The sequence below is a fragment of the Emydura macquarii genome, unplaced genomic scaffold (genome assembly GCF_026122565.2).
Source record: "Emydura macquarii macquarii isolate MOO-44397 ecotype Brisbane River unplaced genomic scaffold, CSIRO-AGI_Emac_v2 contig_1230, whole genome shotgun sequence".
Lineage (NCBI taxonomy): Eukaryota > Metazoa > Chordata > Testudines > Chelidae > Emydura > Emydura macquarii.
Genome location: NW_027131367.1, coordinates 15,399,113 through 15,426,786, shown reverse-complemented (window position 1 = coordinate 15,426,786; position 27,674 = coordinate 15,399,113). Strand labels below are relative to the sequence as shown.

General features: G+C 40.1%; 1 protein-coding gene across 4 annotated transcripts in view; it reads right to left on the bottom strand.

The window, feature by feature from the left end:
• Positions 1-720: 720 nt before the first annotated feature.
• The window catches only part of SEC14L1 (SEC14 like lipid binding 1), a 48,898-nt gene continuing 21,944 nt past the window's right edge, over positions 721-27,674 (bottom strand). For all 4 annotated transcript variants that reach the window (XM_067547637.1, XM_067547640.1, XM_067547638.1 and 1 more), the window contains 15 exons: positions 23,217-23,366; positions 22,987-23,118; positions 21,334-21,462; positions 20,838-21,072; positions 19,695-19,804; positions 18,584-18,773; positions 14,742-14,830; positions 13,452-13,522; positions 12,064-12,235; positions 11,604-11,738; positions 9,278-9,412; positions 7,466-7,717; positions 5,037-5,215; positions 4,272-4,373; positions 721-1,862 (listed from right to left, as the gene is read on the bottom strand). In XM_067547637.1, coding sequence (XP_067403738.1) covers positions 1,847-1,862; positions 4,272-4,373; positions 5,037-5,215; positions 7,466-7,717; positions 9,278-9,412; positions 11,604-11,738; positions 12,064-12,235; positions 13,452-13,522; positions 14,742-14,830; positions 18,584-18,773; positions 19,695-19,804; positions 20,838-21,072; positions 21,334-21,462; positions 22,987-23,118; positions 23,217-23,366 — 2,097 coding nt within the window. In that variant the 3' untranslated portion in view covers positions 721-1,846. The remainder of the gene's footprint in view (positions 1,863-4,271; positions 4,374-5,036; positions 5,216-7,465; positions 7,718-9,277; positions 9,413-11,603; positions 11,739-12,063; positions 12,236-13,451; positions 13,523-14,741; positions 14,831-18,583; positions 18,774-19,694; positions 19,805-20,837; positions 21,073-21,333; positions 21,463-22,986; positions 23,119-23,216; positions 23,367-27,674) is intronic.

The following is a 27,674-nucleotide window of genomic DNA, read 5'->3' as shown; positions in this document are numbered from 1 at the left end:
CTACAGCAAAAAGGAGTATTTTATGTGGCGTGCTATGTTTACAGGTTTTCCTAACTTTGGTTTGTTTGATTGTGATTTGTCAGTGTACCAACATGATTTTTCCAATGGGCAGCCCTGCATAGTTCTGAAGCCTAGTTTGCTTTTTGCTTTTGCATTGATTAGCAATTGTGTGGCTGCACAGGCCTGCACGGACACCAACTCACTCTCCCGCAGCTGTAATGCTAACTCAGTGCACCACACTTAAAAAGGTAGGCTTTGTTCTTACTGGAAGGGTGTGCTCTATGACCCTACCTCTGTCAGTGAAGTATTACAATGCCCTTCTGCATTTATGGTGCTTTATAGGAGAACAACTGTACTGGTGCATGTTTAAACTACTTTACTTAAAAAAATCACACCCCTCAAACTGTTGATAAAACTGAAGTGTGGCCCTGGTCTCTGTGAAGAAAATGTAGGTTCACGGTCAGGTGGCAGGCAGGAGATATTCTTTGCTTTAGAGTCTTCATTTAAAATTACCTCAGCTTTTACAGAAGGTTTGTCATTCCCATTGGTGAATGACACTCTTCATAGGTCACTCTTGCGACAAAAAAGTGCAGGGTAGTGAATGGAAGAAAGCTCTGCTACTGTACTTGTTCAGCTGGCTAATAATTTCAGTTTGTGGTAAGTCAGCTGCATTCAAGTGTATGTTCCCATGTTGTACTCAGTTTTGTTTCTTGAAGGTGGGCTCTGGCTCAAAAAACACTTTGTGTGAGCCACATCTCTTATATCAAAAACACAGACTATATTGCATTGGAGCTGCTGGTAGAGTAGCCAACTCTGGATAAAAGGAAGGCATATTCTTCTCTGGTGAAAGCAGAGAAATGGTTTCTTCGGCTGAGGTTTATTAGACCTGTATCCCCAGATTTTATAAAAGGAGATCCAGCTTTAATCATCATTGTTCCCCTTGGCTATTCATAATGGGGGTAGAGTTTGCAATACCAGAGGAAGACAAACTGTGGGATAATGCCTGAGAAGCTGGCTCACACTGCATGACAATTCCCTTCCTTTCCACTACATCTTGTCCTTGCGCTCTAGGTCCTATGTTCCACTTGAAAACACCCATTTGATTTGCAATGAGCAAGGTCCATCTTGAAATAGGAAAAGTGAACCACAGCGAGATCTGAGCGTCCTCTTCTTGCCAGTCCCTCAATAGTGCTGCAGAATCCCTCTGGGAGCTGGAGACGCTTAGAATCTTCCGCAGTTTCCACTGAACATTGCAGCAACTTTGCAATCAGGCTAGGAAGAGTCTGACTTTTTTTTTCAAACAGTTCACATTTATTATTGATAACAATAAAAAAATCTTTTAAAGACTGTCTGTTTCTTATTACCAACAGTGAGGTAATATGTTTACAAAACATTTACAGAATTTGATATGCAATTCATGAATATAGACAGGTGGGCAGGGAAAGGACATTGGTAATGAATCCACCAGAATGGTCAGTGTGTTGGCAGAAAGGAAGAGGGGGTAAGAACAGCAATAGCACATGAAAAAGAGGAGGCCAAGGATAGTCAAATGAATCAGGTCTATTTCAAACTGCACAATCAGGTCCTATCTGCCATTGCACTTCACTAAGAGACTTTAAATCTTGCTTTTCTGGTGTATTAATCCCTCAACTGTTTGTGCTGTCATGTGCTTTGAGCTCTTAAAGATGCAACAGACTTTTGGGGGAAAACCCCAAATGCCACTTGTGAGCTAAATTAAAACAAACCTCTTCAGCCTTGAAAAGTGGCTGCAACTCAAAAAGGTCTACAAAGCCAGACACTTCAGGGCAGATGTGGACTGTTGAATGAAGCGGTTTCTTTACAGCTGTCAGCAAAATCGCCATCTGAGAGAGAGAGAGAGAGAGAGAGAGAGAGAGAGAAAGAGGGGACCATCTTCAAGGTAGAGCCCTTACAACCTGGACCAGGAGGAGTGCCCTTTGGAAAGAGGCACAAACATCACCAAGTTAGTTAATCGTATAGCGCCTTCTGTGGCAGTAGCTTTGGAAATACTGGCTTTGTGTGTCAAGGATCAAAGTTGATGAAATATCAGTAAACAGGACTGAGGGTATGAGAACCAGTGTAGTCCACAATACAGCACACACTGGGTGTGACCTGTTTTTCCCCAGCACTAGTTTGCCTATATTCTTGGCACTCAGGGTGATAGCCCCACCCCTGCCTTTGATTTTAGAGCAAACTTTACTGATTACAAGTTGAAGGTGCCTGAGTCACTTGATAAAAAAGTGCAATAGGGTTTGTTTTTCAGCGTATCTAAACCTATTTATTAATACTGAGCTTTTATCATCTTTTTAGCAACACTCCATACCAGCATCGCTTTGCAAGTGTTGTGCTGCACATCCTGCACATCAGTGTGGTTTTTCCAAACTGTGATGTACAAATACTGTGCATTTTAAAACGTTTACTCTGAATTATTCAGGGCTCAGCTTTCTTCAAATGGGTGGCCTGCAAGTAAACCCTTGCTCTTAGCATGCAATACTTCAGCAAATTTTTCCCCATAAGCAAGACAAGGTTATTGCAGTCCTTCTAAGATCCTATCCAGCTAGTTCTTAATGTTTGTAACAATACATCAACTTATTCCAAGTGGATGAACAATTCAGTTCTCTTGCCAGGGGAAAGGCCTTCGACCAGTGGTCTAAATAAGCACCTTATGCTGGGTTCCAAACTCTAATCTCTTGTACTGCAGTGTAATGTCAGGTAGCATATCAAATATTAACCTTCTGAATGCTGTGTTTTTAGCTCACTTATCAAAAGTGTTTACTCAACATTTACATCTTCTGTGTGCCTTGGAGATTCAGTAGCTAACTGCTTTGGGGGAAAAGAACCTGAGCTGACCTCAAGCAACATACACAGGTCCCAAGCAAGCAGGATAGCTTCTGACCGCTGTATGTTAAGAGGGAAAAAGATAATCCAGAGGTACTTCACCACTGTGATTGCAATAATGAAGGCAGTAGCCTAGGCAGGATTAGATGTCTCGTCTAACTGTATGCAGTTTTTTGTGGTGAGAGATCCCAGATTATTTACCACCAATGGAAGCTGTAAAGTTCTGTTTTTTCCGAATGTACACAAGGACAGAGAGGAGAATTTGAAGAAGAGCAAGTACAGGAAAGATTAATTGCTGTAGCCACACCTCCAACTGACTGATTTAAGGCGCAAGCCTAATTCTGCTGTGAGGAATGTGTTCATCTACGTTCCTGGCACAAAGTAGGTCCCAATAAAATGAGTGCCTGTGGAGTGGGTAAAGGGTGACTCCAGAACCAAGTGGGAAATAACCCCAGGACCCAATCTGGACCAGCCTTTGGGTCAGGGTAAGGGAGAGCCTGCTCTCTGCCTCTCCCTTCTCCACCATCAGTGCTCAAAATAGTAAGTTCAAGGAAAGAGCTAAATTTGCTTTTAGCCCCTAAGGATTCTCCCTACATCGGGTTAAATCTGCAACTGGCCTAGCTCAGCGGACTTGGGCTCGAGCCCAAGTTCTGGGACCCTCCACCCACACAGGGTCCCAGATGTCAGGTTCTAGCCTGAGCTCGAGTGTCCACACAGCAATTTTTCAGCTCTGGAGTCTGAGGCCACGTCAGCTGACCTGGGCCAGCAGCGGGTTTCTTATTCACACCCTCAGTGTCCAGAATCTGGACCCCACCCCCCACAACAATGTGCTCATGCAAAAGGTCGTAGTGTCAATGGCTTGCCCACAACTCTGCTATAATGACTTTCTACTTGCACAGGCCAATAGTCAGGAACTGCTTTCCTTAGTCTCTTGAACAGCAGGGCAAGCAAGTGGCAGTGGCAGGAGAGCTTGCAGGAGCTGGAAGGTCACTGGGTATTCCATAACGTGGTGAGGGGACAGGAACCTTCCTTGCATTTGGTTTCTAATGCACTCTGGAATATTTTTGGTAGGGTTGTTTTTGCTTTTTACCATCTACAGGTAATTTTTAAAAAAATAGTTCTTAATTAGCACATTGATTACTCTTTTCCTTTCAAGAGAGCCCTTGTATTTTAGAGTTAGGATCTGTGCAAGCATGCTTACAGAAATCTATGGCTGAGTTAGGGGCAGGGTTAAAATTAAAGACTAGCTGTCAAATCTAACAAACACTACGTTTAAAATTCAAACAGCTACTTTACTATCTACAAAAGGCTTTTGTTTTTGCAAATGCCATTTGAATATGCAGTATTGCAGTCAGCTGCCACAGACGAGGGTCCAGCCATCTCATCCATTTGCTTTTCATTTGCTGTGGCACTACCTGGAAATCATGGAGCTGGAGTGGGACTGGCTGGAAGAGGTTGTGGCAGCGCTGAGCTGGGAGAATCCACTGTGGCTTGATTCAAGGCTGGTCATAGATCCTCTGCAATAAGATAGATATTTTAGGCTTCAGAAGAGGAGATTTATTTAAGTTCTGCTGTGCATCTTTGTTTACGTGCTATTTACCAATCAACTGACTATACCAGCTAAGCCTAAAGAATCTTTTATAACCTTAGTGTCAACAGGTGCAATGACAAAAAATACAATCTATGGGCACCAGAGTTATGTTTTCAGAGAAAATGGGTGCACTTGAACGTGGGACTATGAAGTAGTCTCAGCTAAGCACATTACTGGCAGATAGCTGTATTGAAGCCCTTAAGTCTCAACTTGCATCAACTTTTAAGTAAGAACCTGCCGAGTCTGCTAAATCAAGTAGCGCTTTTGTAATATGGTCTAAGTCTCCATTAGCAACTGAGATGAGACCAACCAATTCACTTTCTGTTGCAGCGTAAGCCACCACAATGATAGTTATTTTCAGGGCTCCCTGCTATTTATGGTCATCTGGCTTTATTTACAACCTTACAAATTTTTTAAGTACAGTACGAGTCCACAGAGTTTGGTTTCTAACCAAGGCAACTACAGCAAAGTATTTGATTTAAGTGAACTTGGCTTCTGATATTTGTACCACGTTGTTATGGAGCCATAAAGCAAAAAGTAAGTTGGCCACAAAAAGAATACTTGACACAGACATCTTGACCAGACATACCTGAAATCTTCTGATCCGATCACTTCTGTATAGTACATCACTTTGCATTTATGAGAGGAAACCTGTAGAGATGCCAGTACATCATCTACACGAGGCAGGTTGGTTGTAGCACAGGCAGGCATGCTGTGAAATTTCCACTGGAGAATATAGAAGCCAGGCCATCTGGTCACATGTGATCCCTGGAAGCAGCAGCAAGAAATGGAAACAAACTTGTTAATACAAAGTCAAGCTTTGCATGTTTGAGTGAAATTTATTTTTCAGACAGCAGGAGTCTGTCATTATGCACAGAAGTGTTTTCGAATGCTGACATTCCAGCTCTGCCCATTAATTTTACTTGTCAGCCAGACCTTCCTGATATAATAGACTAACAAAAGTTACATTAGAAAATTACAAAAGGACCTTCTGACCTGTCTACTGCTGAGGTGTTGAAAGTAAAACACAAGGAGCTTAAAATTAACACCTCAGCCCTCACTAGGTGAATTACTCAGACTTTAAGGTCAGAAGGGCCCATCATGATCATCTAGTCTGACCCCCTTCACATCACAGGACATAGAATCTCACCCACCCACTTCTGTAATAAGCCCATAGCCTCTGGCTCAGTTACTGAAGTCCTCAAATCTTGATTTAAAGTCTTCAAGTTACAGAGAATCCACCATTTACCCTAGTTCAAATCAGCATGCAACCCACACTGTAGGGGAAGGCGAAAAAACCCCAGTGTCTCTTTCAATCTGACCTGGGGGAAAATTCCTTCCCAACCCCAAATATGGTGATCAGTTAGATTCTGAGCATGTGGGCAAGACCCACCAAACAGACACCTGGGAAAGAATTCTCTGTAGTAATTTCAAAGCCTTCCCCTAGCTGCTGGAGATACTTGCTAATAGCAGTTATGGATGGGCCATATGCCATTGAAAGCAATCTCATCATACCATCCCCTCCGTAAACTTATGAAGCTCAGCCTTAAACAAGTTAGGTTTTGCCTCAACTACTCCCCCTTGAAGGCTGTTCCAGAACTTCACTCCTCTGATGGTTAGAAACAATCTACTTGCAAGCCTACACTTCTGATTGGACAGCTTACATCCATTGGTTCTTGTGCCAACATTGACCCTTAACTTAAATAACTCCTCTCCCTCTCTGATGTGTTTATAGAAAGCAATCATAACTCCCCTTACCCTTCCTTTGGTTAGGCTAAACAAGTCAAGCTCCTTAAGTCTCCACTCATAAGGTAAACTCTCCATTCCTTTGATCATCCTAGTAGACCTTCTCTGCACCTGTTCCAGTCTGAATTCATCTTTCTTAAACATGGGAGACCAAAATTAGCACAGTATTCCAGATGAGGTCTCACCAGTGCCTTGGGTAATGGCAATAACACTCCCCTCTCTCTACTGGAAATACCTCGCCTGATGTATCCTAGCATTGCATTAGCCTTTTTCATGGCTGCATCACATTGGTGACTCAGTCATCCTGTGTTCAATCAATATTCTCAGGTCTGTCTCCTCCTCCTGTCACTTCCAACTGATACGTTTGCAGCTTATAGCAAAAATTCTTGTTGGTCCCCAAGTGCACGACCCTGCACTTTGTACTATTAAATGTCATCCCATTTCTATTACTCCACTTTTCAAGGTCATCCAAATCTTCTTCTATGATATTCTGGTCCTCCTCCGTATTGTCAGTATCTCCCACCTTTGTGTCATCTGCAAATTTTATTTTAGAGCAGCTGTCTCAAAGCAGTGAAGCTAACCACCCCTGCAAACGTCCCCATCTTATAGAAGGAGAAATTGAGGCACAGAAGAGGTTAAGACCAACATTTTCCAAAGTTGGGACATCTCGATTTAGACACCTTGAATAAGAAGCCTGATTTTCAGAGGAAATGAACATCCATAACTTCCAGTCAAAAGCAGTTGTGGGTGCTCAAGTCTTCTGAAATTCATGCCACTTTAGTTAGGTGCCTAAATATGGCATTAGCAGCCTAAAGTTTAGAAGTTTTGGCCTAAGTGATTTGCTGAAGGTCACAGCCTATGGCAGTCATGAACAGAACCTCAGAGTCTCAATTTCCAGGCCCCACCTCTAATCAGAGAATACCTCAACCCCACTAATGCAGACACACACTGCCTGGCTGTCCCCATTTCAGAAAGCAACACCATTAAGGCTGCTAGACTAAGAATGTGACTTACTAGCTGCTTTTGGTTCCAGGTGCACTTAGGGTTTGTGTGTATTCCTTCAATCTAGCGTGTCAGCTTGGTATATGGGATCAGCTACTAGGGAATAAACAATAGGGACCCTTCCCTCCTGCAAACAGACATACCAAGCAGACAGAAAACAGAGTTCCATTGCTGATGGTCTCCAGGGTTACAATAAGGTATCTGCTGGGAGCGAATCATCAAATTTAGAAAGATAAAGCCTTGCTCTTACAGTAGAATTAATTATCTTACCTGCACACTCTCCCCTTCCTTGCAGATAAGTGGGGACTCCACCATACTGTAATCACGTCCTAACTGCCAGACTTTGTCTATCAGTTGTACATTGTTCCCCCCAGGAGATGTAATGCTGTGGGTGCCCAGAGAGTCCTTTTTAGGAGGCTGTGGCGCTCTTTTGGAGTGATAGATGTTAAAAACAATGTCACCTTTGCACACATCAAAATCCCATGTGATCACAGATGAAGCATCCACAATCTGAATGAGAATCTAGGGAGAGGTGAAGACTTAGTTAAGACAATAGCAGTATGTTCAATAAAGGCTGAAATTCTTACCAGGAAAGAAAAGCTGCTGTAGGTGGGCTCTTGGTTTATTCTGAGTATTAAGAGTGCTCTACATACAAATTCACTCCCTCATTTATCAGATTACCTGCTTTGAGATAGAAACTGCGAGAGCTTTCATGTACAGATAAAAAAAACTCTAGGAAACATTTCTATCTGTCTTTGCGGCCTTTATTGAAAGCCTTCGTAATTTTGTATAGAGCTATACACTCATATACAGAGCAAAACAGACATCCATGCTCCTCCTACACCACAGGACTTTCGGGGAGTCAGCTAGGAGGTACCGCCTTCAGGAACAAAAGCAATGATACCACCAGAGCTCTCTTACTTGCTACCCAAGTGCAAACATAAGTGACCTGCGAAAGCTAAAAAATGGGTTTGTTTTCTTGCTCGTCTATGATGTACAGAAGGCCCCAAAATCATTTCCCCTTCTCCTTCCCCCCATTATATTTTTAAAGCCGTCAAGAAAAGAACATGCAGGATAACATACGTGAAACCTAATTGTAAGGGGAAGTGACTTATTCAGAACATTTCCAGATGGTTTTGATTAACCAGTATTTAACTCAAATGCCTGAACAAACTACTGAAGGAAAAACTATTTTGCTGAAGATACAACTACTCGTGCCCTTCTATTAGGGGCTCTGCATTCCACATGTCTGGATCTTCCAAGAAAGATCTCTAGCAAAACAGGAAAGACCAAACTGACACTCCTGATATTTCTAAAGTTTAAAAAAAAAAAAGACTTAAAAATCTTTCTGACTCATTTATACATATTAAATCACCAAGAGAGGTCACAAACAACTGTTTTCCATTTGGAGGTCACGTATTAAAAATATTATGTCAGTTAGTAAAAACAAGAGTCCTATAGCACTTTAAAGACTAATACGTTTAATTTCTGCAGGCATAAGCTTTTGTGGTTAAATTTGTTAGTCTTTAAAGTGCTACAGGACTCTCATTTTTGCTGTATACAGACTAACACGGCTACCCCTCTGGAACTATGTCAGTTAATGAAACTCACTGAGCTACAGAGTTCAGGTCATGTACAGTGACTGACTCTTTAAAGGTCTTGAAAGGAAATGGATTATCTTGTTCAGGTTTGAGGTTTTTAAAAAAAGTCATCCCATTCATTAGGTGGATAGAGCCAATGGCATTTTTATAAGCTAATAATGATGGTTCATGGGCTCTGATCAGGGAATGCAACAGAGTAGCCAGTCAGTCAATCCTCCTACCTCCTCCACAACAGAAATGGAATGTTTTAAAAATACCAACACCTACTTCTTCACAAGCTACCCAGATCCCGATTTTGGCTTGCATTGCTCATGGCTTCAAGGAGAGATCAAAAGAAGCTTTTGAACTCTACGAGTGCGTATTTTGGAAGCCCCAAATATCTGCTCTACGCCATTTCAAACTGACTGCTTTCATTTCATATGAGCAGAGACACAGGGTGCTAGACCAAGGTGAAAGAAGAGAAGAGAGGATGCAGCTATACCTCATGTGGAGCTCCCTTGAAGACACTTGCAGACTGATAGATAGTTTCAGTCCATAGTTTAATATCTTCATTTTCCAACTCTTCTGCAGTCCGGTAAAGTGACTTCGGAACTAGCCCACCCTCAGGAACGTCACACTGGAGATTTAAAATAAAGACATGAAAGCAACACTACAAATCCTCCCCTGCCGCATACTTTTCAGAATTTAAACATCCTTCTTACAAAACCATGTTCTCATACTGGCACCCCCAGAAATACTTCAATTCAGCAAGGTATTCCTGGAGAACACAGAGCTGAGTAGTAAATTAGCGTGATTCAACCAGAACTTGGGCATAAAAACCATCATATAGTTATCAATACAAAAAGATACTCCAATAAATTCACTACTAAAGTTGGTATACTTTTAACTTTTTTATTCTTTGCTAATTTGTAAGGATCATCATATTAGATACAGGTCAAGATCTTGTATATGCAACAGTGTGATATCAACAACAGCTGTGCAGCTTCTAGGTTTATTTATATTCTTAAAGCACTCAGATTTTATCCAGAACTAACCAGGATAAAGAGGAGAATATTGCATTGCTGTCTGTAATAGACAAGAAGCTTTCAGCATTTTGATTTATCTGCTGGTTAGTCACTTTTGCTTACTTAAATAGTGGATTTTGCCAGGTTCATACATGACTTACATAGTTCTAAATTACATAGAGCAGACTCCCTTCAATGAAAGCTACTGCTTCTTAGAGTAGCAGTCAGTTGAAAGTAAACACTCTGGTACAAAATGCAAGCATTCTGTTTTAGTATGCAAGCACTTTAAAATCCATGGTCTTTAATGGATGACCAGAGCAGCTCAACAGAATTTCCATGAAGGGCAGAGGAGTACGTTAATAACCATTTACAAGGATTTTATAAAGTAAGCCTAAAAGGGAAATGATTTTACACAACCAATTAATCAAATTCCAGCCCTTAGAGAGCACCTATTAAATACAGGGCAATCCACGTAAAGACAAATTCACTGGTGTATGATATCACATTGATATACTAAGAAAATCCAACCACATTTTTAGGAGAGACATTTGAACTGTGAATTTAAGTGATTCCCATGATCAAAAAGGAAAAACACTGTCTTGTGATTCAAGCAAGGACTGAGAACTGTTTGTTCTAGGTTCAATACTTGGCTAAGCTGATAAGCTACGGACTTGCTATATGTTTCTGGTCTCAGTCTCTCTAGCTATAAAATGGGAATAAATGCTTTCCTACCTCATATGGTACCTGAATACCATTTTGTCATAGTCCTCTCTGCTTTGCCTCCCCTCCCCACTTTCCCCCAATCCAGATCTCAGGAGACTGTATTTGAAACTAAAATTGGATGATTAGCCACAACTCCATGAGGGAGGTGGACAAAGATGAGACCAAATTAGCATTTCTAGATCCCTCCAACTCATAATTTGCCTTATGAAATATGAATCCAGTCCTGCTGTCCTTCTCTCCTTCAAATTGCTATTGGAATAGCAGGACCCTTTCAATATAACAGTTTGTATTTCTTTAGCACCCTTCTCCTGGTGATCTTCGAGCAATGTACAGTCCTTTAAAGTCTGGTGGTTATCTTAACTGAGGAGTTTAAATTTGCATCATTATAGGTGATCTGAGATAATTTTCTTAAAAATATGAAGCTCGAAATCCTAAATCATCAAGACTCATTAAATATATAGATAAATATTTCTATTTTAGAAGACTTTTAAAAAATAAGTTCAGGCACATAATGGTCTGTTTCTCTAGCAACAGTGGAGAATGTCATAAATGATGCTAAAATTACTGGATTTGAGTTCTTTGGTCTGTGTTATGCAGGAGGTCAGACCCTGTGATAATGGTCCCTTCTGGCCTTAACGTATATGGATCTATGAACCTAAACACAGTGTGAGGAATGCATTCCTGCCCTGGGCTAAGCAGTATGTGACAGTGCTACTGGCTTGAACTTGAGTCTTGGCATGGAATGAGAGAAGATAAGGTTTTAAAATGCATTTATGTGCATTATTTATTTAAGGATGCAGGGTATTCTGTTAGTGATTTGTGATCTGTTGCACAGAAACACTTTGTTTCTCTTTTCAAGGTAGATTGCAAAGGCTGCTATTCAAATAAATAAATAAATAAATAAATAAACAAAAACTCAAAACTCAGAGTCATACAAAAGAACCAACATGAAAATGCTTCATAGCGGAGCAAAACCACACAAAGATAATACTTGGCAATCTCTGTTTTGGATTTTTTTTTTTTAATTGTAAGAGCGGGAAAGAACAAATCAATTGTTATCTTCAACAGTTTAATTCCTACCATGCACTCTCCACTAAGGAAGTCTGGGATAATTTCTTTATCAATGTAATCCAGCAGCCCTCCAGGACCTTGGTAGTCATTTCCTGCATAAATAAGGAATTTCTTTCTGGTGTTATCATCAATGAATGGACTAACCTACAAACAAAGAAAAACAGAATTGGTCAGGTTCCCAGGTCCTCAACTAAATTCACAAGAATTGTATTTTGTAAAATGAGTGAAAAATGACATTACATACAGTAAATGAGAGAAGTTATTAATTTGGCTACACAAACATGTTTTTTCCTCTTAGGAATTTTTGTTCTAATTCCAGAACTAAAGTGTCTTATAAAAATGGAGTTTCCAGGTGGTAACATTTCCTGTTTATACCATAGTGAAGATCAGTTTTCAAGAGAGCGTGTACATGTAAAGTGCATACTAGTATTCTTAGGAAGGGGTGCAGATACTAGAAGTGCAAATGTACCAGTGTCCAGAGGACTGGAAACACTCTGGGAGCTCGCAGGATAAGAAGGCGACCCAGTGTTTCAGGGTAATTGGCTTCAACCACTTCAATGATTCTTAGTAATGCTTTGACACCAGGTCTCCATAAATGTCGCATATTCAAGCCCTCTAAATCCACCAGACAGGTCCAGGAGCTGTTAATTTAAAAAAAATAAATAAATAAAATTTAAGAATCCCATTGGAACCATATTTCATTATTCACACCACGGCATATGATGGTTTGAGATGTGAGCACTCAGTTTTATATCACAGATATGCAAGTTTTGGTTGGTTTGCAGTTGCCACACTCTCCGTTCAGTACATAGCTATAGTATTCCCTCCCACCTCATCTTTATATTTTGTACCACTGTAGATGCAGGAGGTCTCTGGAGCAGGAAATTTTTCTTACCTGTAAAGTGCCACGCATGCCTATGTCACTATTATCTGATATAGGGCAGGCATGTCATCAAAGGATAGACACTCATTTCAATCTCCAGTTGAAAGTTACTACTAGCAAGCAAGATACCATCATAGTGCCTAATAAATCACTGTGCTTGGGGGCAGGGGGTAGAAAGAGTGCTGGTTTTACACTGGGAGTAACAGGAGTGCATTTTTCCTAATACAAGTGTGTTTTTTAAAAGTGCCATTGCACTTTAAGCTCCTATTTCAGAATTTAGGACTCAATTCAGGAAAACATTCCCTATACAGGACAGCATTTAAGCATATGTCAAGTCCATAGGAGTTAAGCATGCATTTCAGTGCTTTCTAAATCAGGCCCATACTTAAGGGGTATGAATTCAGAGCTCATCCCTGTATACTCATAGCTATGCTGTACTGATTCTAGGCCACTGGAATAACTCCCAAAGACGACATATGAATCAAAGCGCTTTTGTTTTGTTTTTTTAAATAAGTGGGTGTTGTGTATTTCATTCTTCCTCTTCTTTGACCTTTACAAGGTAAGCGTCCTCTGGGCAGCACAAGGCCATAGCAGTATACAGGAGACTCAAGTCTTAAACTTGGTTTCTCACTCATCAAGTCAGCTGGGACAGAGTTCTCTGCAGTGAGGAATCAGAGTACCATGCACCTGTAACCCTTTGGAGATTAAGGGGTGGAATCAATAGGCTCTGAAGGGAGTCTAATGCTTCTATAACATAAGGATGATGGCTTTACTATGAAGCCAAATATTGCAGTCATTCCACACCCCAAATTCCTTTTTGAGGCTGAGAAGAGATTTAGTGAGTAAATTCTAAACCAAACTAGAGCCTGGAAATAAAGCAACTTTGTGGCCAAACTTGAAGAACACCTACACTGCCACATAAAAATCCAGACCTCATGTTTGTTCTGAAAACAACAAAAATTCTGGTGTTTCACCTTATAGGCCTGCCAAATACTTTTGTATTCTCTTCACATCGCCTGAGTCCTTCTTCATTGATAGAAAGAACCTACACAAGAGAAAATGTTAATTTAGAGAATGTTCCAACGCTGCTGGGTTGGTGGAATTGGGGAGAAAACGCAATCTTCATAACCGGAGCCTTACAGCGACCCACACTCACCTCAGACCAGTGTATAAGCATGCCGAGGTGAAGATGTGCAACAGTGGATTTAGGAGTAGCATTGAATGCAATAACTTTTATGAGAGCTATAAGATGACAACTACAAAATATACAGGCACCCCATTTTAGTGCTGGATACTATGGTGAAGAATTCTGTACAAAATCTTAGGGTTCACCTTTTATTTCAGTGGCAAATGAATGTCAGAAAGGTATTCAGCACATTTTGTGGAGTAGGACATTTCTCTTTAGTTGACCAATGTCAATAAATTGTCTATTTCTATGGAGACACTATTGTTTGTGCAAGATTTTCACTCCTGGGTTCCAGATTTCTAGCATAGACAAGAACTCCCTAAGCTTCTCCCTAAACCTCCAAACTTCTGCCACTTTAACATTTGTTTAATTCCTGACTGAGTGGGAAGCAAAGGCTCCCCTCAGAAAAGTTAAGGTAATTAAAAAATTTTTTGAAAAAAATCATTCCTTAAAGGTAGACAAATAAAGCTTAGTATGAGGACATAGCACCAGCAGAAAAAGCAAGTGTGCAACCACCAGAAGTGGAGACTGGCTTGGGATCATAGCAATTACTGCTACCATGAGGCTTCTTTAGAGCTTGGAGTTCTGCCTGTTTTGTATTAGAAAGCTGGATACATCAGCAGTGAAGCCCACAGTGATGCCTTTTCCCCTAAAAGTAAAATTTCCTGCACAATATTGCATCTAAGACTATGGACTGGGTCCATTTTACAAATAAAAATAAATAGGTTACTCATACAATACCAAGGAAGGCATTTCTCTCCCTGTGCACGTGTGAAAGCATAAATTTCAGGCACTATGCAAACTATGCAAGAAGCTGTGATAATGTCTCAGCCCAGAACCATTAGTAGCAGTCATAAAACTATGACTTTGGGCCATCATTCCTCAATTTGGAAGAATACTAAAATGAGCCATTCAGGGAAGTCTGAGAATAGATTGCTAAAATACAGAAAAATAGCTAAATTACTAAAATACAGTACAGAAAAATATCTACTATGTGCTGATCATTGTGGTGTGGCAGGAAACTGCAAAATTAGAACAAATGTGTTAGCAATGAAGGAGTTGTCTCCCAAGCACTTACATATCGAAGCAAGGCTTCTTCCCCAAGAGCTCGCACTAAGCCTTTGGTATCCATCTGTCCCAACCTCAACACATAAAGAGGGCGCCCATCTGAAGATCAAGAGATGGTAAAATCAGTATTTTGGGTTAAAGTTTTATATCTAAATCTGTCTTCACTGCCAAAATGGTGTGTTTTTACAGTGAGAGCTAACTCAATTTAGATACCTTGGTGTAAAATGCTAGTGAAGACATGGCACTGTCATTTTACTTTAATGTAGCTAGTTGAGGTCAACCCCAAGGTTGGAGAGTATAGTTCTGACCTATTAGCTACATCAAAATAAGAACTACCAGTGACTTGTCTGCACTGAGATTTTACAGTGAAATAACTAGCTTGAGTTAGTTATCTCACTACAAAAAACAAAGTTTTTGTCTTCACTATCCAAAAAAAAAAAGATTTTGATAACTAAGACATTTCATTGTACTCAACAAGATTTGTGGACAAAATCTTTATGAGATGGATTTTTAACTCTGTCCTAATCTATTGCTGTATACAAGCATATATTGCCATCTTTAGCACTGCAATGTACCATGACAGACAGCCTTGTTCCTAAGTGTTTCCAAAGCTGTCTGTTTAAAGGTTCTCTAAGAAAAAGTCACCCTTAAATCAGGTCACACCTAAATTTCAGATGTGCCCCATTTCTCTGGAATGAACAAGTCAGCATGTCTCAGTAGCATGTATTGAAGCCCATTTCGCCCCAAAATACCTTAATCTCAATGCTCAGTATCATTTCTTTCTAACATTTGAAACAAATACCAATCTGCTACAAGAATCAAACACAAACAATATTTTTTAAATAGAGGCAGACACCTGGAGTCACAAATTGCAATTGCTGAAGAAAGTTTCCATTTTAAATGTATGATTCTTCCCTCCCAGTGCAAAATGGCTGAAGCAGCCAATAAAGCATGAAACACTTTGGAAGTACTGTATATGTAGCAAGAGTAGATATGGCGAGGAGGAGGCAGTGGGAGAGGGACAAGCTTTGACTGTTTTGTTCATTATGAAAGTTTTGACCTCTTGATTCTTCTAAAGAGAAGTTCTGACCAACTAGTGATCTTCCTACTTTGTTTGTTTGGGTTTTTTTTTAAATGGAAGCACCTATACATTGGCCCTATGTTAATTCTCTCTTCACAGGGCAGTTGTTTACATTTCTGGCAGTTTGTTTTGGCCAACCTGAGCATCAGGAGATGCATAGCATGTCATCTTTATTTAGGCAGGTTTTCCTGCAGGACATTATGGACAGAGAAACTCTGTTGAGCCATGTACTTAAAATACATTAATTCATTCTTCATTTTAGATATGTGTCACTTTGCTTAACAGATTCGGAATCAAGACAAAAAATAAATTTGTCAAACTAAAAACCCAAAGTTGTTTAGTCTGCAAATCCAATAGTAGTGTCTTTTGAGTATAAAAGATTCTGCATACTTACAGAGTTACACAGTTCAGTGTTAAAATAAAATTTTCACTTAAGGCAGAGATAACATTCTTTTTGGAATGTAATGTGCAGTTTTTGGAGCACTATACAAGCTGTTAAATTTTATAAGAGAACGACAAAAAACCCTAACTCCTAACAATTTACTAACCCACCACACTGAAACGATGGATGAGGTAAGACAGTATAACGGAATGTTTTGCTCCTAACATTACATCTACATTTTATAAGTCACTAGGGTTTTGTTGTTTAACAATTATTTGCTTAAGGCACTCTTATCAAAATAAGAACTACTCAAATGCATAGTAGAGCCAAACTGATCATATGAGTGTTTAACAATGTATGCTCAATAAAATGGATAGCTTTCATTCTTTAGCTTCAATAGATTTATCCTAAAGAGCATGTTTTGTAGATGCGGCTTTCTATGGCTTGCCCATGATAAATGTTATTCAGGCCTGCTGAAGGGGAGGGAGGGTGGCAACTGCCCAGCGACCCAGTCATTTAAAAGGGCCCAGGCCCAGGCATTCACACACTCTGCCCCTCCCCTGAGCCAAGCTTATTTATTATGCGCCATGCAGGTTCCTGGGCAGCTGAGGCGGTGGTATCTGCTACTCAGCTTCCCAGGTTCATCAGTAACCTCCCTGTGGAGTCCAAGGGACCCAGGAAGCTGAGTAGCAGATACCGCCCGTAGCTGCCCAGGGACCCTGCATGGAACATAATAAATAGGTAAAAACTTCTGGTGTAAGCCCACTTGGACCTCAGTCATCTCTTTCTGGAGTGGGCATCGACTGTTCTGCCCTTGGGCCCGGAACAGCTGTCGATGGGCCTGACCTTATTAAAGAATGCTCAGACCTGAAGAAGAGCTCTGTGTAAGCTCGAAAGTCCATCTCTTTACCCACAAGAAGATGGCCCAATAAAAAAATATTACCTCATCCACCTTGCCTCTCTCATATCTTGGGACCAACACTGCTATAACACTGCACACTAAAGAATCCGCTCAGCTGAAGTTTGGAACATACTTTGTGTGCGCGAGAGGAAGGAGAGGAACTGGTAAGGAGAGATTTAAAAGTAACCTATCCCCAGGCTTTAAAAAGTGTTAACATTAACAGATTTCAAACAGACATTTTCTGCAGAGTTTACACGTTTGTAAACAATGCTTCAGTTGTGGGCATGCTGCACTAGGAATTATTTCAAGAGAGCAAAGGAAATTTAAGGATAAGACCAAGAGTTCAAAACACAAGATTGAAGATCCTCTGTCTCACTCAGGAAAGTTGTCAGATACTATAACCTATAGACAACCTCCAGACTTATCTGTTTCCCTCCTAGTTACTGGTGGGATCCTAGATGCGTGCAAGAGGGAAACAGGAAACAAAGTCCCTCCATTAAAAATCTAACACATCCCCCAATTTCCTTCTTGCTAAAATCTGTACAACCCACAGGGTTAATGGAGACCCATCCACACTCCTCAGCTTTGCAGTGATTAAGCCTGTCTTCTCTCCCTGATGGCCATTATAACGGTAGCCTGCTATTACTGGCAGCATCCTATACTATTTCATATGCTTATAGTAATAGGCAGGGCTAATGAGAGTAGTGCTGGGTAATAGGTAAAGGCTAATCAGAGCACAGAAAACTTGCAGTCAGATTACTCCCTTTCCAAACTGAACAGTTGGGTGGAAACCCTCCCTCCCCTCAAGTGACAGGTGGGGTGAGGGAGAGAAATTCCACAACTTTTGTATTTTGATGATGTGCTGGCAACAAGACCAGTGCCTAGCAGGTGGAAGCTGGGTGGTGTCTTTCAGCAGCTGGCCTGAGTCCTTAAATTCTGGGAATGTGACCATAACTCACTACGCAGAATAAATAGAACCTGCTCTATTTTATGTTTGTAACATCACAATTCTTATCACTGAAAACTGTGATGCCAAATATTGGCTACACCATAAGCAAGTGTATTTGACAGCAGGAATAAGCTGATTAAAATGGTCTGCTTATTTACATGCATCTTTTAATCACTAACCACAGGAAAGTAATTAATACTCAGCATTTATATAGTCCCTTTCACCCAAGTTACTCAGAGTGCTGTACAAATATGATTTAATAACCCTCAAGAGCTCTGTTAAGCAGGTTTACCCATTTAACAAATGTCTCAGAAAAGCTAAATGATTTGACCAAAATTACAGTTAGAGCTAGGAATAGGACCCAGGAGTCCTGCCAGTTCTCGCTTGTAAGCAACACTAACTTAATTGCACTTAAGTACAATGTATTTTTAAAGTATTTCCCATACTCCCCTGCAACACATCTGGCAGGTTTTCAACAAACTTATCACCTTAATTCTAATTATAAACTGCCCTTCAATATCTACTAATATAAAAAGTACCTTTGTCATGGTGATGCCAACCTCCTGCATAATAATCTTGCAGTACTTGTGGAGGGTTCCAGGTATCCAGAATATAATCCACCTGGTGCTGTTTACGCCATGTTAGAGACTGGCAAAGGATTTCTCTGGCTTTGTCAATATTGAAGTCCCGGGCACGCAAGAATCGTAAAATATGTTCATCCTTTGGAATCTATTGGAAAATAATTACTGATTAAAGTTTGAACTTTTGACATCTAGGTCAGCCAATTTATATAAACTTGAATGCAAATACACAGATTGGATTGCACTACTAAGTAAAGGAAGACAATAACAAACTTATCAGAACACTACTTTGGGGGGGAGAGGGGGGTTTGTTTTTTAAGAGCAGAGCACAGATCAAAAAAAGTAAGGGGAGAGAGAAGTGCCTCTTCGGTTTAGCTCCATGGTTACAGAACTTGAATCTCCCACTGGACAGATAAGTGCATTATTTGCACAGTCACTGGGCCTTCTTAGTGTTTTAATTGATCCCATGACTTATTTATTTCCTGTTCCAAATTTTAACTAGCAAAAAACCCTTCGGTTCAAGCATTTACTCTAGGATCCTCCCAAACTGTGGAACAATGGGCTTTTAAGATTACAAAACCAAGATCATGCTTGATTCTTCCTTAATTCCCAGCAAGTATCTGTGAGCTCTGAACATGAGAAAATTGGGACATTCTATATGTGGAACGCAATGCTATTGTATAGTTTATGGTTAGATCCCTCTGGGTTATAAAACCCTTTTGCAACACAGTTTGTTTACACAAGAAATACAGAAGAGACTGATTAAATTGTGTTTCATAATTTTTAAAGTCTTATAGAATTTCAAGACTGTTCATGCTTTTCTCACCCCATCTAAAAATAATTGGATTCAACAATCAGGAAAGTAGATCTAAGGATTAGACACAGTCACGCCACAATAACTACACACATAAGAAACAGGGTCATTTTTATACAAGGCAGATTTGTGAAACTGACTGGCGGTCAGTCCCCTGGGCTGGATTATTCACATTCTGTTTAATTCGGTCATGTCCATCCATATTATGCACTTCTCTGAAATACAGAATGCTAAAAGTGGTGACTAGTTTCTTACTTTGCCCTTGTGTGTTTCCTGGAGCCACTGTCGAAGTCGGATAAGACAGCTTTCCTGCAATGGCATCAAGTCACCCAGATACCGTTTGATGTAGTCTGCATCGAGCTTGTCTGAAATGGTATTTACACATTATTACAGCAGTTACTATTTGCTAGATCAATTAACAGCTGATCTTATGTGCAAGTACTTGAAGTGGAAGAACCTGTGTTCTTATTTCCATTCAACACTGCTAGTACTTGTCAGCCTTAACATTCAATTGAATTAAAATGACAATTTCTGAACTGTTGGCTCTAAGAAGAGAGAAATTAACACCTTAGTTAATATTTTACAAGCGAGTTGCCTTTCCTAGTTTAAATGCTGTTGCACTCAGCACACATCCAGGAAGTACCATAGCTTTTGCTACACTTGGAATGTGAACAAAATTATAAATGAATTAGTTTCTTGCAATCTCTGAAGAGCAGATTTTTCCTTTGGTATAAACAATGGCAATGTACATAGAACTGACTTCAATTGAACATGTAAATGGAGTATATGAATGACCTCCATTCACAGCTGAGGAAGAATTGAAACTAGACATTAGGAAGGGCTAGGTATTTTCCTAGTTCATTTAGAATTTAGATTTGTTGGCTTTTATAGCACTGGAAATAAAGGAGAGACCCTCTTCTTTTGGAATGCTTACAGAAACTTTGTTCTTGGTCTCTAAACTTTTGAAGGTGAAAAGCTCCCAGGCTCTCTTGTTGAGGGCTAATTTTGCTCCACCAGTATGGTCACAGGAGAAAAGCAACCCATTTGCAATAGAATGAGGGAGATTTTTGCTGAGCTCTGTACATCCTTCCCAGGGAATCTAAACTATTGCTCTCCATCGATCCTTAGTGTGATTTTTTTCTCTTTTTATTGCAGGCTTTTACTCAATCACAGGATCAGCTACCAGGACACTTACTCAGGATCCAATTAGATGAATGTTGAATGGGAGGCCTCCCAGAACTGGTCAGCACCAACATGTATGCTAATGAACCAGAAACTAATATGAGGGTTCTCTGCAGAGAAACAGACCTCTGAATGTCTCTACAAGCATTTCAAATAACTCAGCTAAAATGAGAAGTCAAACAAGCAAAGTGGCCAGAAAAGAAATGCCAAATGTACCATCAGGTGTTCCTGCTGTGGGCTCTGATGGGCTGCTGGAGGTGTTGAGCACTTCCTTATTGTTCAGTCCCTCCTTTGTGGCAGTATCTGGTATGTTGATAGCAGGAGAAACTGGCCGTATTATGTGAGATGTGCTGTTGTCAGAGTTATATGTAACAGGAGGAATCCAACGAGGAACAAACATTATCCCTTCTTCCTCCATCTGCTTCAGGTAATACTCTATTATTTCCTTCCCCTTTGAAACAAAACCATGCTTTAGTCAATGAAATTTCCACTTATATACCAACAGAACCTGTTTGGAAATGCAACAAATGCTGTCAGGCATCCCAAAAGAGAGCCCAGAGCTCTCTTTCTACACACACTTCACAAGCCCTGCTCTAAAAGGCACATAACTTAGTTTTCTGAGCACAACCAGCCTATTAAGTAGCAGCAAGTACATTTCAGGATTTAAAAATCTAACTAGAGCCAGGCATCTACTTCATGACCGTCAGCTCACCTTTTTAATATTGCTGGTGTATTGTTTCATGGCAATCTTTTCCACTGTGCTTTCAAAGCCAAAGAAAGACTTGATGTCCAGGCTTGCAGACTGTTCAAAACAGGTCCAGTCTTCATTGTCAGGGTGAACCTATTGGTTGAGCACAGCAGACACCACATGCTTTGGTTACCCTTTGTACACTGTGCATTCTCTCATATAAATATTTGGATAGTCAACAACAAAAAGAAGAGAAGAAGCCTTCATATGGTCTTCCCTCTTGGAAGATTTATTACCAACCATTTAAACAGTTTAGTGCTTAATGTGTCAAATAATGGGGCTTCCAACTCTTCCTTTGGAAGCTATGCCACAGTCTAGTAAATTTTATAATGAGATGGTTATAAAATTGTGTTCCTTCTCATATTCATAGGGTATGAAAGCCGATAAGTGACTTGACCATCCTACACAAGCATAAAGTATGCTAATATAAAGCACAGAAGCATGCTGAAAGAATGCTTCTATACTTACATAGCTAAGTCAATTAAACTATTTTTTTTTTTTTTTTAAAGAGACAAGTTATCTTAAAAGGGGTCTCATTTTTAAATTATACTTCTGACTTTACACTTAACCTATCTTTGTTAGAAGTACTACCTCAAACTACAATAAAAGAAAGATTAAAGAAAAGAAGCTACTCTATTTGAGCTTGATTACCCGGTGCATTTTTCTGTATAATATTTCTCCTGTTTATATGGAACATTCACATAGCAAGTGCACACAGAAAAATATTTTTAAATTTTTAAAGTTGCAGTGAGACTCGGGCAGATGCAGTACTTGAAACTAATATTTTAAGTACTTTTAACTAATATTTTGACATTTTTAAATTTTTGAAGTGGACTAGATTTCAGTTCGCAGCATCCCTTTAAACATGTTCTGCACCCAGAAAGCACTCATCTAAATAAGCATTCTTTGCATTTACAGATGTGCTGCAATGTAAACGAGTGGCCACATTTGCTAATTTGGATTTCACCTCCAAGGTCCATTCCAATATTTTATTCATACATTGCAATTGTTTGTGCTCTCTCTCATTTGGGTCTCATATCACACTATGAGTATCTGACAACTGAGAAAGGAACTGCAAGCATGGCAACTGATAACTTTCTGATTTTACTTTTTAAACAAATCTAACATGATGCTACCAAACACTGCACCAAAAAGCATGTTAGCATCTCATAACAGAAACATATGAGAGATGATCTAGGTTAAAATTACAATCTTGAACGGTTAAGTTGTAGCACACTTGAAAACAACACAATAGCAGCACTGGCTAGCACTAAGTAGAAAGTGACCAAGTGATGTGCAAGCCATGGTTCTGCCAGGGCATCATCGCTTGTGACATGCCACATGCCTGCTGTTAGAGACTCTGACTTCTCACAAGCAGAGTCTGTCAAATGTCTGTTTTGTGTGATGTGGGAATATGTCCAACTGAGAGGATATCAAATTTGCATCAGAATTTTCACATGCGTTGATTACTTTTAACACTAATGGCAACACCTCTGGCACAATAATTCTGATTTTTAGGAGGAGCCAAAAAATAATCTAACTTCTGGTTACAAGTTCTGAATGTAAATGCCAACCAAACCCAATCTGTAGAGCTGTTAGATTCTCTCTAAAACTCACTGTGTAACAGCAGTGCTCATTAATGATGACTCTGTTAGAGAAGGTTTCATTATAGGCTTCTATGTGCAAAGTCCGATCTTGTCTGTTCAAGGAGTTCTTCTGGACAAAGTAAACATAATCTACTCCTGCAATCTGAGAAAGATTACCACAGATTTAGTTAAAGGTTTCCATTCTTGTCGGTTGGTATCAAGAACATTAGGATAAGAGCCATTTTAAAATTGCTTAGTTACCTTTTTCAATAATCGTGGTGCATCTATATCCAGTTTACAACGCCTTTCGATTACATGGATAGCTCCATCCTCACTCTTGAATTCATTCACAGTGTCACTAGCTACAAACATTGGGATTAGAGGACATGTAGGAAATCTTCTTTCATATGCCTACAAAGATGTATAAAGGGGGAAGAAAGAACAAAAGCTCAATCAAGAGTAATTCTATGAACTGTATAGATCCTGGCCCTCTTGTGAGCTTTTTCTTCTCTGACATTGTATTTACAAATCCCAACAAGCCACCATATTGGTTTTATCCATTCTATTGGAGCAGGAGGGGCCTTGCATCTCCACTTTTTTGTAATTACTACTATAGCGGACACCACTAAGAAAGACTGCTTTCAAGACAGTAAGTTCCATAGCAAACCAAATTTAGAGTGTTTCATGTATAGTCTTGTTTGGAATGCATGGTAAATATCAACGGGTTAATTTTAGCAGTACACAGGCAGCATTTTTTTGTGGGGGAGCAAAGTGGATGACAATGTGCATTGATCATCCTCCCTTTAATAACAACAGGAACATAAAATCTTAAAGACACTCCTTTATCTCAAAAATACCTGAACACACATGATGTGCTAAAGGATTTAAAAAAAAAAAAAAAAAGATGTAGTCATCTGCATTTCTCTGAGATATCTGGAGGGTTTCCCATGCATTACCCGGAGGTCTAATAAAAAGGTCTCAAAACCCATTGCTTACACTAACAGCTTTCCCCAAGTGCAAAGACTACCATCTCTCTATTGATTTCAGTGTGCCATTTATCAGTTTGTAATTATGTTTAAGAACATAGGCACTATTGAAAATGTTACCCTGCATCACGTAGGTGATTTTGGAAATTTTATCCAATTCTTCCGTGAGAGCACATAACTATTTACATACCGACAGTCCCGATTTAACTCAGAGATTATGGTCATGTATTTTTGCTAATCTCATAAATTTGGGCTGGACAGGAGTTTATTTTACAAGATAAATAATACAGCCAGCAGGTTACAAAGGATGCCATTAAAAAAAGAAAACACTTGCACAGATACTTTCAATTTATTATTGTTTGTTGATATGAAGTTTCTTGGACCAGATCCCCCATGCAATTTTTAATTTTAATTTTTTTTTTAAAGTATATTTTTAGATAGTTTTCCTTCCTTCCTTCCTATTTTCAGACACTTAGCCTCCATTTCCAGTTTGCTTTTGGAGTCAAAGCCTAGCTGTCTTCAGAACTCTTTCCAAGACCCGCCTATTTACCAATGCCCTCTTGCTATAAGACAAGACAAGGAAACACTAATACAAATAAAGAAAACCGAAAAGCCACCTAGAAACAGCCGAAACCACTACAGACCATTCTTGCAGGCACAACGCAGACTACCTTGTTTAGCCTGTAGGCACTATTTTAAAAGGCTGAACTGCTCTAACACAGCTATACTTGAGCACAGGGCTAAAAAGGTAAGATGGGTAGCAGCTGCAGCAAAAAAAAAAAAAAAAAAAAAAAAAAAAATTAGAGGTAGGGGTTGAAAAGCAACAAAAAAATTAAAGAGTAAAAACTGGTAAAGTGATTAAAAACATTTAGGGATTTGCTAAATATATGTTTAAAAAAAATGAATGCTGTTAACCAGTAAAAGTGGTGCGATGAACTAAGATAGTGTCAGCTTTTTGTTTTTGATACCATAAAAGTGATTTTAAAATACTACGATTGCTCTAATTCATAAAACCTTTTTATAGTGTCTGCACACACTGGTCATATTTTTACTATGTCTGACTACACTCCAGCAGTTATCAAACTTTTATTCTGTGCCTGTATAGATTTTTAATTCATACACTAGAAATAATCTTGGGGTTTAAAAAAATGCATACAACAGAAGTGACAGAACATTAGGGTTATGACTCCACAACAGCAGGCAGTACAGAAAATTCACAGCTAAGAAATAAAGCATGGATCCTTTCAACGCCATGGCAGAAAACTCCTTACCCGTATCGACTTCCTTCCAGAACCTGTTGCACCTTGTACAGAAGGCCTTGTACATTTTTACAGGTAGATGTGAATCTCCTTGCTTTCTCCAAAGAATACATCTCAGTGTTCTTTGTAATTGGTCATTACTGTGACTCAATGACAAGTAGACTAGGATGCTGCCCTATGCTAGGGAAAACAAATAGCTTCCAAAAGAAGCGAGCTGATAAACATTACCATGTTTTTATACTTTCACCTTCACTTTTTGTTTAAGATACCTATACTGAAACAATGATTTTCTACTTTCCCATCTCTTCAGTTTATATTACATCTATTATATTCCACTAATTATTTTTAAAGCACTTTTACTTCTGGGATACAAAAGGTTTTATCATCTGTTTATCCTTCTTTCTTCCAGCTACTCTTCTCGAAGGTCCTCTTTGCTGCATCATGTTGATTAATTTCTCACCTCATCCCTCAAGACACAACTTTTCTTCCTTTTTGCATTGTGTTTTCAACTCCAGAAAATTACAGTATTATCTGCTTTGGTGCTCCAAAGTGGTTAGTGAATGGCAAGCAAAGAGATTGACTGATGAGTATTTGTTCTATTTCTACTGAGAATGAAGACTGAATTGACTTTGTTCAATATGGAAAGAAACAAAATAATCAGCTGCCTGGAGTTGGCAAGCTGAGAGCTTAGAGGAACAGAACACTCACAGGCTTCAGACAAATTAACAGGAACAAAGGATACTTTCTTTTGTAAGGAATGTTCAGATATACTACTGAGCACTGTTCTCAGTCATTTTTGTTTAGGATTTTCAATAAGGCCGTTTTCATTCCTTTAAATTACATACAATATCCAACATACTCCTGCAATACATGGCTTCACAATACAGCCTTGTTTTAGGAACAAAAAGTTTTCATTAGCAAACTACACAAAATATTTAATATTATTCTGATTTAAAACCACAGAACCAAGAGTTACGGATTTGCATGCCATCTTTAATTTGTCTCTTCTACACTGGAAGCCAGGCAGAACACCACTGCCAAAGACAGAGAGAGACTGCAAATGTTGCTGACAGTCCAGACGAGATGAGAAAAAAAACAAAACCAAAAAACAGTATAGCGAGGTTAGCATATGGTTGGGAAAAGATGAACTACAACCTGGAAAGTGTCTAGATGGCATAACTACACCAAAATCCAACCAAAACGATCATCAAAAGATAGGTCAGGTTTAAACAGCCCACCAAGATTATGCAGCTTGGAAGCCACAAAGAAGGGGAGGTACCATCAAAGGAGAAAAGTCAGAAATGTGGGCTTCTTTTACTAAAAATCTATTAGGTGTAGTTCTTCTAATGTTTCATGGTGATTTGAGCTAGCTTTGTGTGCATATGCGCATGCGCATACCCACACCCCTCTTTCATTATACTGCCTTTGTTTTCTTTATCAGAATAAAGAGAGTATTAGATAGCACAGTTAAGTTATGCACTTTTTGTGTCAGAATTTCACTTTACTGTATACTATATTCAGGGCCGTCCCTAGGGGGGGTGCAGGGCCCAGGGCAACCAAACTGTGTGGGCCCCCTGCCCAGCTCCAATGGCATACCCTGGGTCTCTGGCACCCAGGGGCCAAGTCTGCATTTGCCTCCCTGCCAGGCCTCACACCTCCCTCCCCCCACCCCTGCACAGGGCAGGAGGGGTTCCCAGCTCCCACAAGACGGCACCACCCTCCAGTTGGCTTGGGGAAAGGGGGGACTGTACCTGCAGGGGGGGGGGGGAGGACATGCCGCTTACCTCCTCCTGTGTGCGGCAGCAGAGACCGGCTCTGCTGGCTTGGCTCTGCGCCGCCGCCCCCCCCCCACACACACTTACCCGCCGCATGGCGGTTGTCCAGCTCTAGCCCTGCAGCCCAGTGCCGGCTCGGATGGGGCGGCCTCATCCCACGGCCTGGGGAGGTGCCTTCATGACATGCAGTTGGGCCAGGGGGCACAGGAGGCTCTGAGGGACGGCTGGCTGCACCCTGCCTGACCCTGCTGCACATTGTGAAAGGCCAGCCCCCTTGGTATGCGACTTCCCAACTCTCGTCAGGACCCTGGCGGCAACTGCCCACCTCCCACCTGGTTTGGAGCAGGGTCCCCCCTAAAGCACGGAGCCCGGGGTGGGTGCCCCAATCTGCCCTGTCCTAGGGACAGCTCTGACTATATTCATCAGCAATTAGTCAGTTCCTTAAACTCTGTGTTTGCAGTAATACCATTTGGTCCATTAGGGAAGGTCTGATGCAAGAACTAAATGCTGTTACTTAAGGATTAAATTTGGTCCACTGGAAGGGTTTGTCATATGGATGATGGATGTGAATGGTAAAGTTACTTTTTTGTTACATACCAAATTGTCTTTATGTTCTATATTCATGTGAAATAGTCTCACGGCGATACCTCAAGACTTTATAATCAATATGGGTACTGATACTAAAAATCAAACAGTTGC